General features: G+C 47.3%; 2 protein-coding genes across 8 annotated transcripts in view; one reads left to right on the top strand and one right to left on the bottom strand.

Annotated features, from left to right (window-relative positions):
- Nucleotides 1–15,739, top strand: part of LOC146870886 (matrix metalloproteinase-14-like) — a 350,496-nt gene that overhangs the window by 39,219 nt on the left and 295,538 nt on the right. The gene's annotated exons all lie outside the window — the stretch shown is intronic.
- Nucleotides 6,674–15,739, bottom strand: part of LOC146870885 (syncytin-1-like) — a 401,244-nt gene continuing 392,178 nt past the window's right edge. The window contains exon 7 of one of the 2 annotated variants that reach the window (XM_085647113.1): nucleotides 6,674–9,481. In XM_085647113.1, coding sequence (XP_085503239.1) covers nucleotides 7,437–8,531 — 1,095 coding nt within the window. In that variant the 5' untranslated portion in view covers nucleotides 8,532–9,481 and the 3' untranslated portion in view covers nucleotides 6,674–7,436. The remainder of the gene's footprint in view (nucleotides 9,482–15,739) is intronic. The other variant, XM_085647114.1, reaches the window with a different exon arrangement.

Raw genomic sequence — 15,739 nt, 5'->3', positions numbered from 1 at the left:
TTTAACTGCGCTGATGGACCTACCGCAGTGCTTGCTTGCGTCATATCTGCATGTCTGAGTACAGGACTGTGATTGACTCTACCTTTCTGTCTCTCATTGTAGCTCTCTCTACCCCTCTCCCCGTCTCTCTTTACCCCTACCCTCTCACTAGATGTCTCTTGCTCTCTTTACTCGTCTACCCATCTCCCTGTCTCTCTCGCTCTCAATCACTTTGTCTCGCTCCTTGTACCCGTCTTGTGCTCTCTCTGTATTCCTACCCCCTCTCTTTGTCTCTCTTGCTTTCCGTCTTACCCTTCTTTGTGTCCATCTGTTGCTGCTTCTGCCTTTCCTTGTCTGTCTCTTGGCCGCTCTCTCTATCCTACCTCTTTCTCTGTGTACGTCTCTTGCGCTCTCACTGCCCCTTTCTTTCTTCTTGTGTCCGTTTGTTTCTTTTTACCCTTCTGTTGTTCCCTTTGTATCCAGCCCTTGCTTTTCCTCTCTCCTTCTTTCCTCAATCTTGTCAACACCTTATTCTTACTCCTTGCAGAGGTCTCTTGCTCGGTCTGTGCTTTTTTTTTCTCCTGGAGTGCCCTCTTGTTGTGTACACCTTGCACCATTCTCTTGTTCTCTATGCCTTTCTTTTTCCTTTCAGCACTTTTGCTTTCTCTTGCATCGGTCTCTTCCTCTCTCCTTCTTTGTCTACCTTTTTCCATCTACTACCTATTTTCCCTCTTCCTAGTTCTCCTTGTGTAAATCTCTCTCTACTCCTTCATTGTTCTCTGCTCCTTTTTAGGTTTCGCCAGAGCCAGCATTGCGCTGCTCTTCGAGACATTTAGTAGTGGGCTTTGAAAAGTCCTACCACATGCTTTTTGCTGGCATGGAGCATGCGGTTACGCGCACATGCATGAGCGGAGGCGCCTTCGCGCGCGCCCCACTCGCCTTTTTTTCTTTTAGCGCGCGCGCACAACTCCCGCTTCTCCCCCTCCCCCACCACATATCGCGTCTCGCAGCCGCTCGCGCACGGTCAATGCTTGTTATCTTTAATGCCGGACTCCTAGTGTGACCCCTTATGTGCCTATTTTTTGCAGAGAGATGTGCCGGCAGGCTGGTCTGTCGTGACAATGACTTTACAGACTGCTCCTAACGCTCTGATTTCATTCTAGCGCTTGCTGTCACACCTCTGCCGGTTCATAGCACTGTAAAACAACCCGTACAATACCCCACTTCAATGGTACGCTTTTAAACGACTTCCGAAGGACGAAAGGCAGAAAGGCCCGCCCAGGATTCAAATCCACTTGACTCACTGAGCTATCGCACCTGTCTGAGCTCCGGTGCGACGCCACATTCTTGCTTCAATGGACATTTGCCATATTCCGTTCTCGTGGGAAGGGCGCCTGGCCTAGTGCGCTGTTACTGCCCCGCGGTGGAATCATCGCCTACGAATACCGCAGTCTAGTCACAGCTCAAAGCCAAGGGAAGTTATTAGAAGCAGGTTTTAGTGTCCTCTCGCCGCCCTCGGCTCACTCTACGAACGGATCTTTCAGATTCCATCATATCTGTGTGTGTACACACACACACACACACACACACGCACACACACACACACACACACACGCTCACGCTCACGCTCACGCTCACGCTCACACTCACACTCACACTCACACACACCACATATCACAGGTTAGTACCAAATCATGACATTGTGTTCAGTAAGTTTGATGAGAAATACCCATGTTAAGGGAACTATCTAGAATGCTGAACATGACCTGCAGACATTGCTCGTCAAATTAATCACATTCATCAGACATGCATATTTCTGTATACCTTTTAAAACTGTAAATATTTTATGTATGTATCTACGCCGCCGACACACACATTGCATGCTTATTTGATTTTATTGTACGAAATTGTGTGACATGTGAGTTTCACTGTGTTAATGACATACGGAAACCATTCTGCAGTCCTTTGTCCGTTGTTTAATCAACTATTGTTTCATCAACTATTTGTGAAATCCAAACACAGCCCGATTTTTCTTACTCAAGCGCCCTGCAGAGAACAGCCTTAAAAATCTCTCCAATGTAAAGTGTGTTTTTTTAAAATAAACTAAAGGGTGTTTTTATCTGAAAATATATAGTCTTAAATTTACACTTATGTGCCCTTCCTTTCTGTTTACTAAAGGCAGCCAAACGCATTTTCAAACCAACTGCCCAAAATGAAAATGTCTGTTGAAGATTCCAATCTACTCTGTCCGGAATCGCTTGACTGAAGTATAGGACGATATTACACAATATCTATCTGTCTATCTATTTATTCAATTCACACGAATAACGTCATACTATTTATGGGTCATAATTTATTTCCAGCGAATTTCTAATTTAAACCAATTGGAAGCCTATTTTGTCAGCGAAATATCGGCCGTAGGGTACAGCAACGTGTATTCTGTTGACGTTTGGTATAATAAACCATTTTTGTTAGTTTTGGGCTCATTCAGTAATTCACAAGAAAGCATCATATTTGCACTCGAATCCAATGTTTTAGCTATATCCATATCGATGTATTGTGTGTGTTCTTTTTGTTAAGCGCCACACTCTTGAGTGCTTTCCAAATGCGTGCTGTGGAGCTCGACATACTGTGGTCGCTGTTCACCAGAGCTGCCTCTTGGCGCTATGGAGGGGTGCCGAAGTGGATGTTTTGGTACTCCAAAAGAATGAGCCGGTGTCAGTCTGTGCACGAGGATCTGCCCCGCGCAGACCCCCCATCCTCACCGGAGGTTTGCTCAGTGCAAGCGGAACCCCGCCACCCTCACCTTTTAACTTTCGTTGAAACTTTTTTTTTTTTTTTTACTGTAGTCTTCTTATCTCTATAAATGAGTTAATTACAATAGGCAACAAGAAGAGAGGGACCTCTTCTGCCAAACCCAGGGATTGGGGTACTGTTGAACAGTGAAAAGAGTTATCCCTTGGTAGAAAGTTCTATTGGTTCATTGACTAAAACAGCTTGGGTACACAATAGCAGTTCTATCCTGTCACCTTAGCATTACACTCTCTTGTCACACTTCATCAAGCCCATATAATAGAGCAAAACCACTGTATATGAACAACAAACAACATACATCAAAAATAAAATTACTTAGTATTCATTCATTTGTTAAAAACATCCCATATATCACTGTCATAAAAACACCATACACATCACAGTGATACAAGTAAAAAATGTCACATACAAGTAACATTCATGATCCTAACACAAATACTAGAGAGAGAGACCCAGACAGTACACTTTGTCATAAAAGAGCATATCCGATAAGAAAACTTTTTTTAGCTAATCCTGGATACACTGTGTTATTGTTTATCTGCAGGATATGCTTGTTCCACAGATTATGTAATTGAAGCATCAACGCGTTTCGATGGCTCAATAATAATTCCATCTTTTTCAAGACAACATGTGACTCTCTTTGGCACTGTATGGTTACCATGAAATCAATTCCTTATTTCATATTGTTCTAATTGGAGCGCCTTCTGTTTTAGGTTGCAAAGTATAACATTAGCCTGCAGTTACCACTTCTGATAAAAATCGGGAAATACGCTGGTAACGCAAGGATTCCTTGTTTTCATATATTCCTTTTCTTAAAATCTTTGATACCCTTCCATATCGCTATCTGCCTTTAAAATCTGTATATTTTAATATTGCCGACCTGGATTTCATCTGTTCTTTAAGGTCTTCAGCGCTAGTGAACTTTTGTGGCTCCCTGTTTTTTTTAGTACTCTCGGCGTCTCTTAAATGGGACTACTGGAAACTATTCTCGTCCGCACCGCTCCGGCAAACTCCTCAACAATACGCCAACACTATCCTTAGTCTCTTCTGTTCCTCACTGTCCTTCTCTCTCCTCTGTCCCTCACTGTCCTTCTCTCTCCTCTGTCCCTCACTGTCTCTCTTCTCCCTCATCTGTCCCTCACTGTCTCTCTTCTCCCTCATCTGTCCCTCACTGTCCTTCTCCCTCCTCTCCCTCCCTGTCCTTCTCCCTCCTCTCCCTCCCTGTCCTTGTTCGCCCTCCTCTGTTCCTCACTGTCCTTCTTCTCCTCTGTCCCTCACTATCCTTCTTTTACCTCCCCTTTCCCTCACTGCCCTTCACCCTCCTCTGTCCCTCACTGCCCTTCACCCTCCTCTGTCCCTCACTGACCTAATTCTCTCTCCTCTGTCCCTCACTGTCCTCCTTCTCCCTCCTCTGTCCCTCACTGTCCATGTTCTCTGTCCCTCACTGCCCTTCTCCTCTGTCCCTCACTGTCTTCTCTGCCCTTCTCTCTCTCCTCTGTCCCTCACTGTCTTTCTCCCTGCTCTATTCCTCACTGTCCTTGTTCTCTGTCCCACACTGCCCTTCTCTCTCCTCTGTCCCTCACTGTCCTTCTCCCTCCTCTACCCCTCACTGTCCTTCTCCCTCCTCTGTCCCTCACTGTCCTTCTCCCTCCTCTGTCCCTCATTGGTATTGCAGTCTCTCTCTTCCATGTATCTTCCTCTCCGGGACTCTGACTGAACTCCGCTCTCCCTGTTTGAAGGATCCAATCACAGGCCTCCTCTGCCTTCCCAGCCAACTAATCGCGTGCGTCTGAATCCCACCCTGTCTCTTCCTGCTCCAGGGTCTGGGCACTGCGCCTGGGCAGACACCAGAGGTAAAAGGTGGGAAGATCGGCCGCCGGCGTGGGCTCCACAGCCCCTCAGCTGCTGCACGCGCCCTGCACGTGTAGCATGCAACACAAAAGACCAGGCGCGAGGAGTGCGACATGCATGTAACACCACAGACCAGGCGCGAGGAGTGCGACATGCACATGCATGTAACACCACAGACTAGGCGCGAGGAGTGCAACATGCATGCAACACCACAGACCAGGCACGAGGAGTGCAACATACACGTGATGTGGTTTTAGGAGTACTTCAAAGCAAGTTTGCTCAACCTTTAGAAGAACGTTATTTTTAGTACAACAGGCCCAATCTACGTTTAATGGGACAGTATCCGCTCTTCTCAGCGTGCCTGCTGAATGTTCATCCACAAAATAACAACACTTTGCGCAAGACTGCCTTACTTTAGTGGAGAGTACTTGTCCCTCTCAGTAGAGCTGTTACACTTTTAGTGGCTGAGTAGCATAGCACTACCATTGCTCATGGGCCTTGCAAAGAAGCTTTGTGTGTGTGTGGGTGAGTTGGCTAACCTTGTGCCAGATGGTAATTATCTCATGGCTCAAATGCCATGCTTTTTTGATGGGTAGTTGTACCTTATCTGTGAATTAAACTTGAAGTTCTGGGTATAATTCGGGGCACATTTTCTCTAGGTAAATGCCCTTCTGCTTTGTTGCTTGTTCTCAGGAGAAAGACCTCTTACTTGCAGAAAAAAGATTAGTGATTCACTAAGCTTTCTTTCTGTGAATAGGTTAATTAACAACAACTAAGACAAAAGTGATCAAATAAAATAATTTGTGTAGAGGGCCTGGATAGTTGGGTATAATTCAGACAGGACACGGAGAGTATGTGGTGTTTAGAACATCGCTGAGAGATGTCTGTGTCACTCTCTCTATGGAAATATCACAAATGACACTGCCATTAGACCAGGACACTGAAGAGGGACAATCTTCGTTCAACAGCTCTTTTTTTGTCTAGTTTTGGTGACATTTTTGAATAAAGGATTTGGTAGTGAATTATTTTAATGCTTTTTCAGGGAGTATATCTTTAAATATAGTTGACACTATGCGGTGTCCCATGTTTTTACTGACACTTACATGACACATTAGATCACCTTCAACCAAACCCCCAACCCCCAATCCATGTAATTGTTTTTACCCAGAAGCACATTTTAGAATCTAAAATAAGTAACCAGAAAAATTACATGCAGTTCAATCAGATTTTTTTTCTCGTATTTGCGAAACATTTCTGCAACTCCATAGCTCGGAAAATATTCCCAGTACAGATCAGAACGATCCTTCCTTTAACAGCGGCAGCGAACCTTTCTTTAGACGCCCCTCATCCAAACAAAGGGGCGTGGCCTCTATTAGCGTGAAAATGCTTTATGGGGCGCTTGAAAACAAACATTTGCAATACAACAGGTCTCGCATTTTATAAACTTTGACCTATCGGTATTGTAAATGACAATGCCTTTTATTATTGTAGGTTTTTTAAACACATAAATAAAAGGCATTGTCATTTACAATGCCAATAGCTCAAAATCTCGCAATTGCAAGACCTATTGCATTGCAAATGCTTGTTTTCTCTCTTTGTATAGACGCGGCTCTTACTGCCTCACCTTTTAGTTCTGACCGGATCCATTGGCTGATCTTTTACTGTACACAGAGATCTCTTCCATCTATTAATTGCTCTGGCTCTAGGCTGACATCTCAGACAAATTACCCCCTATCTGGGAAACTGCTGAAAGCCACACACTGAAGAGCCTCCAGCTATTGATGTCTGCTAAGCCTCCTGGACTTCCGGTCTCTGTGCCGTGCTAGTTCCAGTAAGATAGCTCAGTGGGTGAATGTGCCTACTGCAGATCCGCGCGGGCCAAACTGGAGCATAATTAAGGTACGTAATAGTCCTAGTTGTTATTTAGGCACAGACACTGTGATGATGTGGATTTGGGGGACCACCCAAAGGTGCAGGCTCACCCTTCGTCCACGGGTCCGGGATACAAACTGAGACCAACACTGGAGCGCCTAGAGAAAGGATATTTATTACAATCTCATGAGATGGAGAGAGAGCATCGGCAACAGACACCCGCAGCTTGTCTGAGGAGGCAATCTGCTGAGTGCTTTGCTTCTGCACCTTATATACCCTTCATCCCCACCCTGTGCGTGCTAGGTGAACAATAACAAACACCCATAATTTACAGACAAGCAATGGTCAGTTATGATACAATCAGCAGGTGGTGGCTGTTTGACCCTTGCAGGGCATAGGTGAAAAAGGCATGATTATATGTCAAACAAAGGTTAATCTGATAAGTCCACAGATGGTAGCGGTGAGGCCCCTGCAGGATGTAGGCGAAAAGCATGTTTATACGGCAAGTAAAGTTCGATCGGATAAGTCCGCAGATGGTAGTTGTTGGACCCCTGCAGGGCACAGGCGAGAGGAATGATTACACAGCAAGCAGAGGTCAATCTGATAGGCCTGCAAATGGTAGCTGTTGGACACCTGGAGGGCATAGTGTGCAGGGTGAGGACGATAAACATCTGGGAAACTCCCTGTCCGACTGGTTGAGCATGGGCTGGTCAGTTTGTGGCAGGTCAAAGCACGAACAGGGTGTGAGCGTCCGTGCAGAAATGTGGGAGGTCAAAAGTGGAGCTCCAGAGTGATCGTGAAAGAGAGAGAAGGTCAGTCATGAAGGGAATAGCACAAAATGGCGGAGTGAATGGCAAGATAACAGACCTACTTTTCCACAGTCCCTCCTTTTGCCATAAGCGAAACCATTTTTTTTTTTTTTAGTCAATTACAATGTTCATCAATAGCTGTGTCTCACATTCAGTCCTTATTTTATCGTTCTTGACCTGTGCATTTACGGGGACTGACTTGATAGCATTTGCGCAGAGGCCACAGAGTGGGGGACCACATTGAAGGGAAAGACAACAAAAGAGAACCAGGGCAAGAGGTATCGGGATGATCATTAGAACCTTCCATCCCCATGTCAGCAGAAGTTGCCATGTCCAAGAACCAAGGGACCATGAGTCTGTATCTTGATGGAGGTCAGAGGCTATTCGATGGAGTGCGGAAATAGCCTCGTAGACAGATGATGAATGATCCGGAACATACACGCAACAGCTGGTGCCGATGATGCGACATGCTCCTCCGAGGTCAGCTAGGATGACATCAAGGACCATGTGATTTTGTAGAGTGACGAGGCGTACCGCTTGGAGCTCCGCAGTGTTGTTGGCCAAAATACCAGCTGTGATGTTGACGGTGGCTTCCATGACTCTGGTGAGGTGGCGAATGGCTCCGCTGTTTGCCATTGGTCCCCAGAAGGGAAGGATGCCCTTCATGGTATCCAGGGATTGTTGAGAGGTTGTGTCTGTCTGTTCACCCACATCGTTTCTGCAGCGGGCGCGATGATGAAGAGGAGAAGCAATGTAGACAGGGGGAAGGAGGAAAGCTATGTAACATGTGCCTCCCCAGTTCTCGTGAAGCCAAGTGTATGCCTTTGTTCCACACACAAAGTAGGTGTTTGGGGAGGCAACAAGGGGCGGTGGAGATGTTGTATTCAGAGTTGTTGTCACAACACAAGAGCTGTCCCCAACGTACTCAATACCTAAGCCTCTGATACACATTAGTCTTGGAATGCGAACAACAGCTAGCGGTTGGGTCCGCTTGGCGGGTGTCCTTGCTTTGAAGCTGGAGAAGCGTATTCTACTAGTAGAGTCGAATACCAGCATTTCCTCCTTCTCATCCTCAGACATGCGTGTAGAATAGTTCTTTGGACAAACAGCATTGCCCGTTTTGTTCTGCCAGAACTCGTCTTGCAATTGTTGGAGAGTGATGTCGGCAAGGCCGCTGGACCGATGGGCGCCCATGATGAGCAACATCTAGGCAGCGCAAGAGGCGTGTATAGAGTAAGAGTAAGGGAGGAAGGGTATGTTATTCTCCGTGGAGTGAAGCAGGAGACCACAGACCCAACAGTTCATTTTATTCAATACCTCATTATGTTGATTCAACATTTGGATGAAGGTATTGTTCCAAAACTCTTGTCGCCTATTTTGGAGATAAGGGGACAAGGAGACATGGGAGTGTTCAGGAGGCGTGGCATCAGTGGGCAGTATGGTATCCTTGGCTGGTGCCCCTTCCTCTAGGATCCAGAAGAGGATGCCAAAGATAATAGTGAGGAGGAGAACTGTCGTCAAAGCTATTGACCTGTTATTATGCAGTTTGTTACATAGTGCTATCTTCTTGTTGGAAAGTTCCATGGTTTCGTTGTTTGTCATAATCAGTCTTCTTTTGGGCTGTACAGCTGTTGGAGAGAAAAGGTGAGCCCTACGCGTCGCCAGTAGCTGGTGGTTGCTTCTCCTGGCTAGGCTTCTCAGTACCCCGCTACCTGGAGTACCAATCCACCCTTCCAGCTAATACTACCGCCCTGCGACTTTTGGCTCCCCTCCCCTGTCCGGTCGCTGGAGCTCCAGAGGCCGTGCGTGGGTGGAGATTGTATCTTTCTTTAGTTGGCACGGTGTTATCTTTGAATAATTCCAGTTCTGGGAGACCACACACAGGGGGGGTCGCACGTTAAAACTTCTTTGTAGGTGGACAAGGTAGGATCAGTTTGAGTGATGCTGGGGATCTTCCGGCAGTGCACAGCACGGATCCAGGATTTCTTGCCTTCCACTCGCAGGGCCGTTCTAGTGGTCAGAAGGACTAGCAGGGGCCCTTTCCACTGGGGTTCCAGCGTCTTCTTTCGAGCAAGATTTTTCCCCATAACAAAATGCCCCGGTAGGATGGCATGTCCTGGCCCGGTGGATCGATCAGGCAATGCTTCCTGGACCTGCTGATGAATGGAAGACAAAGTTTGTGTAAGTACGGACAAATAATCACTCAATTCACAAGGGGAATCGGACAATGCGGTAGCGGGGGGTGCGCCCCAGATATTCATTGGGCGTCCAAAGACCACCTCATACAGAGTCAATGAGGTGCGGGAATGCAGGACAGATCTTATTGATAGAAGGGCCAGTGGTAGCGCATCTGGCCATTTTAGCACCGTAGTTTCTACTATTTTGGCTAGTTTGGATTTGATCGTGGCATTGTATCTTTCCACTAGGCCTGCTGATTGGAGGTGGAACGCGGCATGATATTTTTGTTGAACCCCTAATCCTGATAGTATATGCTTGACTATTTCTCCAATGAAGTGACTCCCACTGTCACTCTATAGGACTCGGCAAAGGCCGTAGCGGGGAAAGAATTCCTTCAGCAATATCTTGGCGGTGGTTAGGGCAGTGTTGTCTCTAACCAGGTAAGCCTCCACCCATTTGCTGAACGCGCAACCACCAAAACATATTTAAGGTTGTTGCATCGTTCCATTTGGATATAATCCATTTGCAGCACTTCAAAAGGTGATGTGGGGATGGCATATCCTGCCCGAGGTACCAGAGTCCCTTTACCTACATTGTAGCGGAGACAAACCAAACACTGTTGGACCAGCCTGGAGGCGGTAGACCGGAGTTGGTTGTTATCCCACACTTCCTCTAATATTTTAGTCATGGTGGCAGCATTGGTGTGTGCTGGCAAATGAGTCATGTTCAACAATGGGAGGAGATAAGCATTTGGCAATTTCCAAAGTTTTGCATCTTTGGATCGCCAACAATTTTCTTCATCAAGCATGCCCTCCTTCTCCCAATGTTGAAGTTCTTCAGAGGTGGCAGTGGACTGGATGTCCCGGATCTGTTGTCTAACATCATGCCACTTCTCTGCTTGGGATTTTACTATGTACATAAGGATATGTATTCTTTCCAGTGCAGTAGCCTGGGCTGTCTCATCAGCAACGGCTTTCCAGTGCAGTAGCCCGGGCTGTCTCATCAGCAACGGCATTTCCTAATCCTATTTCGTCTGTGACCTTCTTGTGTGCGTTGCATTTAACAATAGCTAATGTTCTGGGTAGTGTCAATGCTTGGAGCAATGCAGTGACTAAGTCACCATGCTGAATGGGCGTACCATGTGATGTTAAGAACCCTCTCTCCTTCCAAAGGATACCAAAACTGTGGGCTACTCCAAAGGTGTACTGGCTGTCGGTATAGATGGTGACAGCGAGATCCTGGCTAAGGATACAAGCGCGGGTGAGAGCTATAAGTTCTGAGGCCTGGGCCGATTTCTGAGGTATGCGTGCAGTCTCAACAATGGTATTGGTAGTGGTGACGGCATAGGCAGCAGATGTGGTACCGTTTGATAGTTTAATACAAGACTCGTCCACCCACAAATGCCCATCCTGTTCCGTGAGAGTGGTGTCTTTTTTAAGTCTACCCGCCCCTTAGACTGTTCTGTTCGAAAGAGGCAGTCATGTGGAATGTCTGGGATGTCGGGATCTGGTGTGGGCAGGAGTGTGGCAGGATTTAAGGTCGCACATCTCTTTAGCGTGATATGGGGTGCTAACAGCGTACGTTCGTATCCTGTTAGTTGTACACTAGTGAGGTGTTGTCTTTGTCTGATTCAGCAATATATCGACTGTGTGTGGAACTAATACCGTCAATCTAGATCCCAACACAATCCCTTCACTTTGTCGGATAGAGACGGCCCCTGCTGCAATCGCTCTAAGGCAAGAGGGCAGACCTCGGGCCACAGTGTCTAGGGTGGCCGAAAAGTAAGCGCATGGGCGTTGTTTGGTGCCGTGAATTTGGGTCAGGACTGAGAGCACATCCTGAGCGCTCATGGGCGTAGAGGCAGAAGGGTTTAGAGTAATCCGGTGTGCCCAATACTGGTGCAGAGCAAAGAGCGTGGCATAAGTCTTGAAAGGCTTGGTCGTGTTCATGTGTCCAAGGAAGAGGTGCGGGTGTGTCTTTTGTAAGCAAAACAAGGAGTGGCTTAACTATGAGGGAAAAATTCGGTATCCATTGGCGACAAAAGGAAGTGAGACCAATTAGTGCACGAACATCTCTTTGGGTGGTGGGAGAGGAAAGGTGTAGTATTTTTTGGATGCGGTCAGGTGTGAGAGTACGTCCCTCCTTAGACAGCAGATGGCCGAGGTAGGTCACCTGCTGTCTACAATACTGTAGCTTATTCTTGGATACCTTATGGCCCTGTGATGCCAAAAAGCGCAGTGTAGTAAGAGAGGCAGTGCGAGCCAGGGCCGGAGTGTCTGCAGCCAACAGAATGTCATCGACATATTGGATGAGAACAGCGCCGGGTGGTAACTGTATCTAGTCGAGCTGTTGTTTAAGGGCCTGGCTGTAGATGCTAGGGCTTTCGGTATACCCTTGAGGAGCCCGACAGAATCTGTACGATCTGTTTTTTATGGTGAAACCAAAAAGATGGCGTGACTCAGGATGTATTTTTGATCTATTACTGTGAAGGTGGTAGCAGTTGAGGGGATCATTGTCAATATAGTTATGTCAGAGACCACAGGATATTGTGGGACCTCTATTTTGTTAATTGCGCGGAGGTCAATGACAAAACGGTATGTTTTCTCAGAAGTGGATGTACGTTTCTAAACTGGAAGGATGGGGCTATTGCAAATGTTAGACTGAACTTCTTCAACTACCCCAGCTGCAATCATATCCTGTACTATAGTCATGAGAGCCTTTTTGCCGTCTGCAGAAATTTTATACTGAGGGAGGCGAGGAAGAGGTTCATTTTGTTTTACTGTTATGTGGACAGGATCCATCACAATCTCCCCCACTTCGGTGTCCGAGATGGCCCACAGGGTGTCCGGTAACTGGGACAAATCCTGCTGTTCGGAATCAGTGTGACAATAAAGGCGGGATTCATAACCAAGGGGGCAATCATTATCAAACAGTATGACTCTGACATTCTGAGGAGAACAGCGAATGGTGGCTCTGAAATGCTTTAAGAGATCAATGCCCATCAAATTGTCTGGGCAGTTCGGGTAAAGCAGAAAAGAGGCCATCACTGCGTTCCCCTGCATGTCCAGGGTCACCTCAGTAGAAAGGGGGTTGGTGGAGGGCGTGCCGTCAAATCCTACAGATGTGACTGATAAGCTGATTCCTAGGGCGCCCCTGTTTGGCTTATGTGAGAGGGCACTTCTAGAGGCCCCTGTGTCGACCAAGAATTTGCCCTGAGTTCCAACCACTGAAGCTGTGACATAGGGCCCTGATTGATCAACTGGAAGTTCCACTGGTTCCTTTCCCTGTCCCTGGCTGTCTCATGCAAATTCATTGTCGGGAAGTGGTCACCAGAAAAATCGTGTGCAAAAGCCTGTCTATTGTTATCGAAGACATTTGGGCGTTGTCCGTTGGAGGGTGGGACTCTTCCTCTACCTCTACTCAGTCCCCTTCCCCGACCCATTGTATTTCGCTGTAAAAGAGGACAATCTGCGCGCCAGAGGCCTGTTTCCTAAAAGGTGAGGCAGTAAGAGGCGCATTTATACAAAGAGAGAAAACAAACATTTGCAATACAACAGGTCTCGCATTTTATAAACTTTGACCTATCGGTATTGTAAATGACAATGCCTTTTATTATTGTAGGTTTTTTAAACACATAAATAAAAGGCATTGTCATTTACAATGCCAATAGCTCAAAATCTCGCAATTGCAAGACCTATTGCATTGCAAATGCTTGTTTTCTCTCTTTGTATAAACGCGCCTCTTACTGCCTCACCTTTTAGTTCTGACCGGATCCATTGGCTGATCTTTTACTGTACACGGAGATCTCTTCCATCTATTAATTGCGCTGGCTCTAGGCTGACATCTCAGACTAATTACCCCCTATCCGGGAAACTGTTGAAAGCCACACACTGAAGAGCCTCCATCTATTGATGTCTGCTAAGCCTCCTGGACTTCCGTTCTCTGTGCTGTGCTAGTTCCAGTAAGATAGCTCAGTGGGTGAATGTGCCTACTGCAGATCCGCGCGGGCCAAACTGGAGCATAACTAAGGTACGTAATAGTCCTAGTTGTTATTTAGGCACAGACACTGTGAAGATGTGGATTTGGGGGTCTTTTGGGGGACCACCCAAAGGTGTAAGGTCCACCCTTCGTCCACGGGTCCGGGATACAAACTGAGACCAACCCTAGAGCGCCGAGAGAAAGGATATTTATTACAATCTCATGAGATGGAGAGAGAGCATCGGCAACAGACACCCGCAGCTTGTCTGAGGAGGCAATCTGCTGAGTGCTTTGCTTCTGCACCTTCTATACCCTTCATCCCCACCCTGTGCGTGCTAGGTGAACAATAACAAACACCAATAATTTACAGACAAGCAATGGTCAGTTATGATACAATCAGCAGGTGGTGGCTGTTTGGCCCCTGCAGGGCATAGGTGAAAAAGGCATGATTATATGTCAAACAAAGGTTAATCTGATAAATCCACAGATGGTAGCAGTGAGGCCCCTGCAGGGTGTAGGCGAAAAGCATTTTTATACGACAAGTTGTTGGACCCTTGCAGGGCACAGGCGAGAGGAATTATTACACAGCAAACAGAGGTCAATTTGATAGGCCTGCAGATGGTAGCTATTGCACGCCTGCAGGGCATAGTGTGCAGGGTGAGTACGATAAACATCTGGGAAACTCCCTGTCCGACTGGTTGAGCATGGGCTGGTCAGTTTGTGGCAGGTCAAAGCAGGAACAGGGTGTGAGCGTCTGTGCGGGAATGTGGGAGGTCAAAAGTGAAGCTCCAGAGTGATCGTGAAAGAGAGAAAAGGTCAGTCACGAAGGGTATAGCACAAAATGGCGGAGTGAATTGCAAGATAACAGACCTAATTTTCCACAAAGACAGGCGCTGCTCCTGTGGAATATTCAGTTGTGGTGCACGTGCAATAAAGAAAACCCCGTCAGGATGCCCTTCCCGTGCAGAGAAAAGAGTTGTAGGGAGCCTTTTCAAGCATAACTCACAGCACCCGTGTGTTTTATCTGCCTACACATATGCCCCACGGCTTGCCATTCAGACTATCTTGTGGGGTGCTTTTCCTTAGCAAAATATCCAGCTCTTGCATCCTTTGGTGTGCAGAAAATCTGGAGAATGCTGAAATAATTCTTCCTTCCCTCCCTTATACAGGTTTCAGCACACTCTACCGCAAAAGTCGTATTATTTAGAGCCCGCAGAAGGCTCCCTTTTTAGGTCTCGCCTGAGCCAGCGCTGCTCTGGCGAGACTTTTAGTAAGCGAGTTTTGGAAGTGCAAACAGTGGCTTTTCAGGCCTCCAGCTTGCGTTCCCGATGGTTGTGCACGCGCACCTGCTAGCCTGTAGCTCTCGCATGGCAGCCTTTCCTCCCCCTCTCCCACCCGCTCTTCCCCCTCCCTTACATGGAACTGAGCTCGAAGTAATTTACAAGCCTCTCCCACCCGCTCCTCCCTCTCCCTTGCATGGCAGCCTTTCCACCCCCTCTCCTGCGACTCAACCGAGCTCGAACAAATTTACAAGCATGAATCGAAAGAGTACTTTTCGTTAGTACAATAATGTGCCTTCCGCCGTAAATGTTTGTTCGAGGCATATGAGCTGCAGATCACACACTGAGGATAAGATCGCCATCTGGTGTTGGGCTCGGATGATTGCAGGTTGTTGTTGTCTTCGGAAGAAGCTTTGGTCACGAGGTTGGTGACTCCTCCCCTGGACAACAGTGCGCATGGGCATCCACTCCATCGTCAGATTGTTTTTTTCCGCCATTGGGTTCGGATGAACTTTTTTCCGCTCCAGCAGAAAACTTCTAGCAATCGATTAAACTCTTTAATCTTCATTCCATCGACGTCGAAATCAACTCGGACCGGTTCCGGAAGCGGCTGATGGACAGGACACCCTTCAAAAAATGCCCCCAGTGTGGAGCGAAGTTCCCCCACAGTGACCACCACGAGGTTTGTAACCTCTGCCTATCGCCGGAACACAACGAGTCCACCTGTCCAGCTTGTGCCGCTTTCCGTTCGAAGAAGACCCTCCGGGACCGAAGAGCTCGACGCCATATTATGGCCAAACCAGCTCCAGAACCGGAGGACATCTTTGCTCAAGATGTTCCCGAAGATGACACCGAAGATCTCGATCGTGTCCGAGGCCGACGATTCCGATGACCTCATCACTCCAGGGCAGCGTGTGAGTACCACCCCCCCTGCCCCTGCCCCATCCAAAAAAGCATTGGTCAAGACTCCGCCAGCTG

This window comes from Triturus cristatus, chromosome 1_1 (assembly GCF_964204655.1).
Source record: "Triturus cristatus chromosome 1_1, aTriCri1.1, whole genome shotgun sequence".
NCBI lineage: Eukaryota > Metazoa > Chordata > Amphibia > Caudata > Salamandridae > Triturus > Triturus cristatus.
This window is presented reverse-complemented; position numbering and strand designations above follow the sequence as displayed.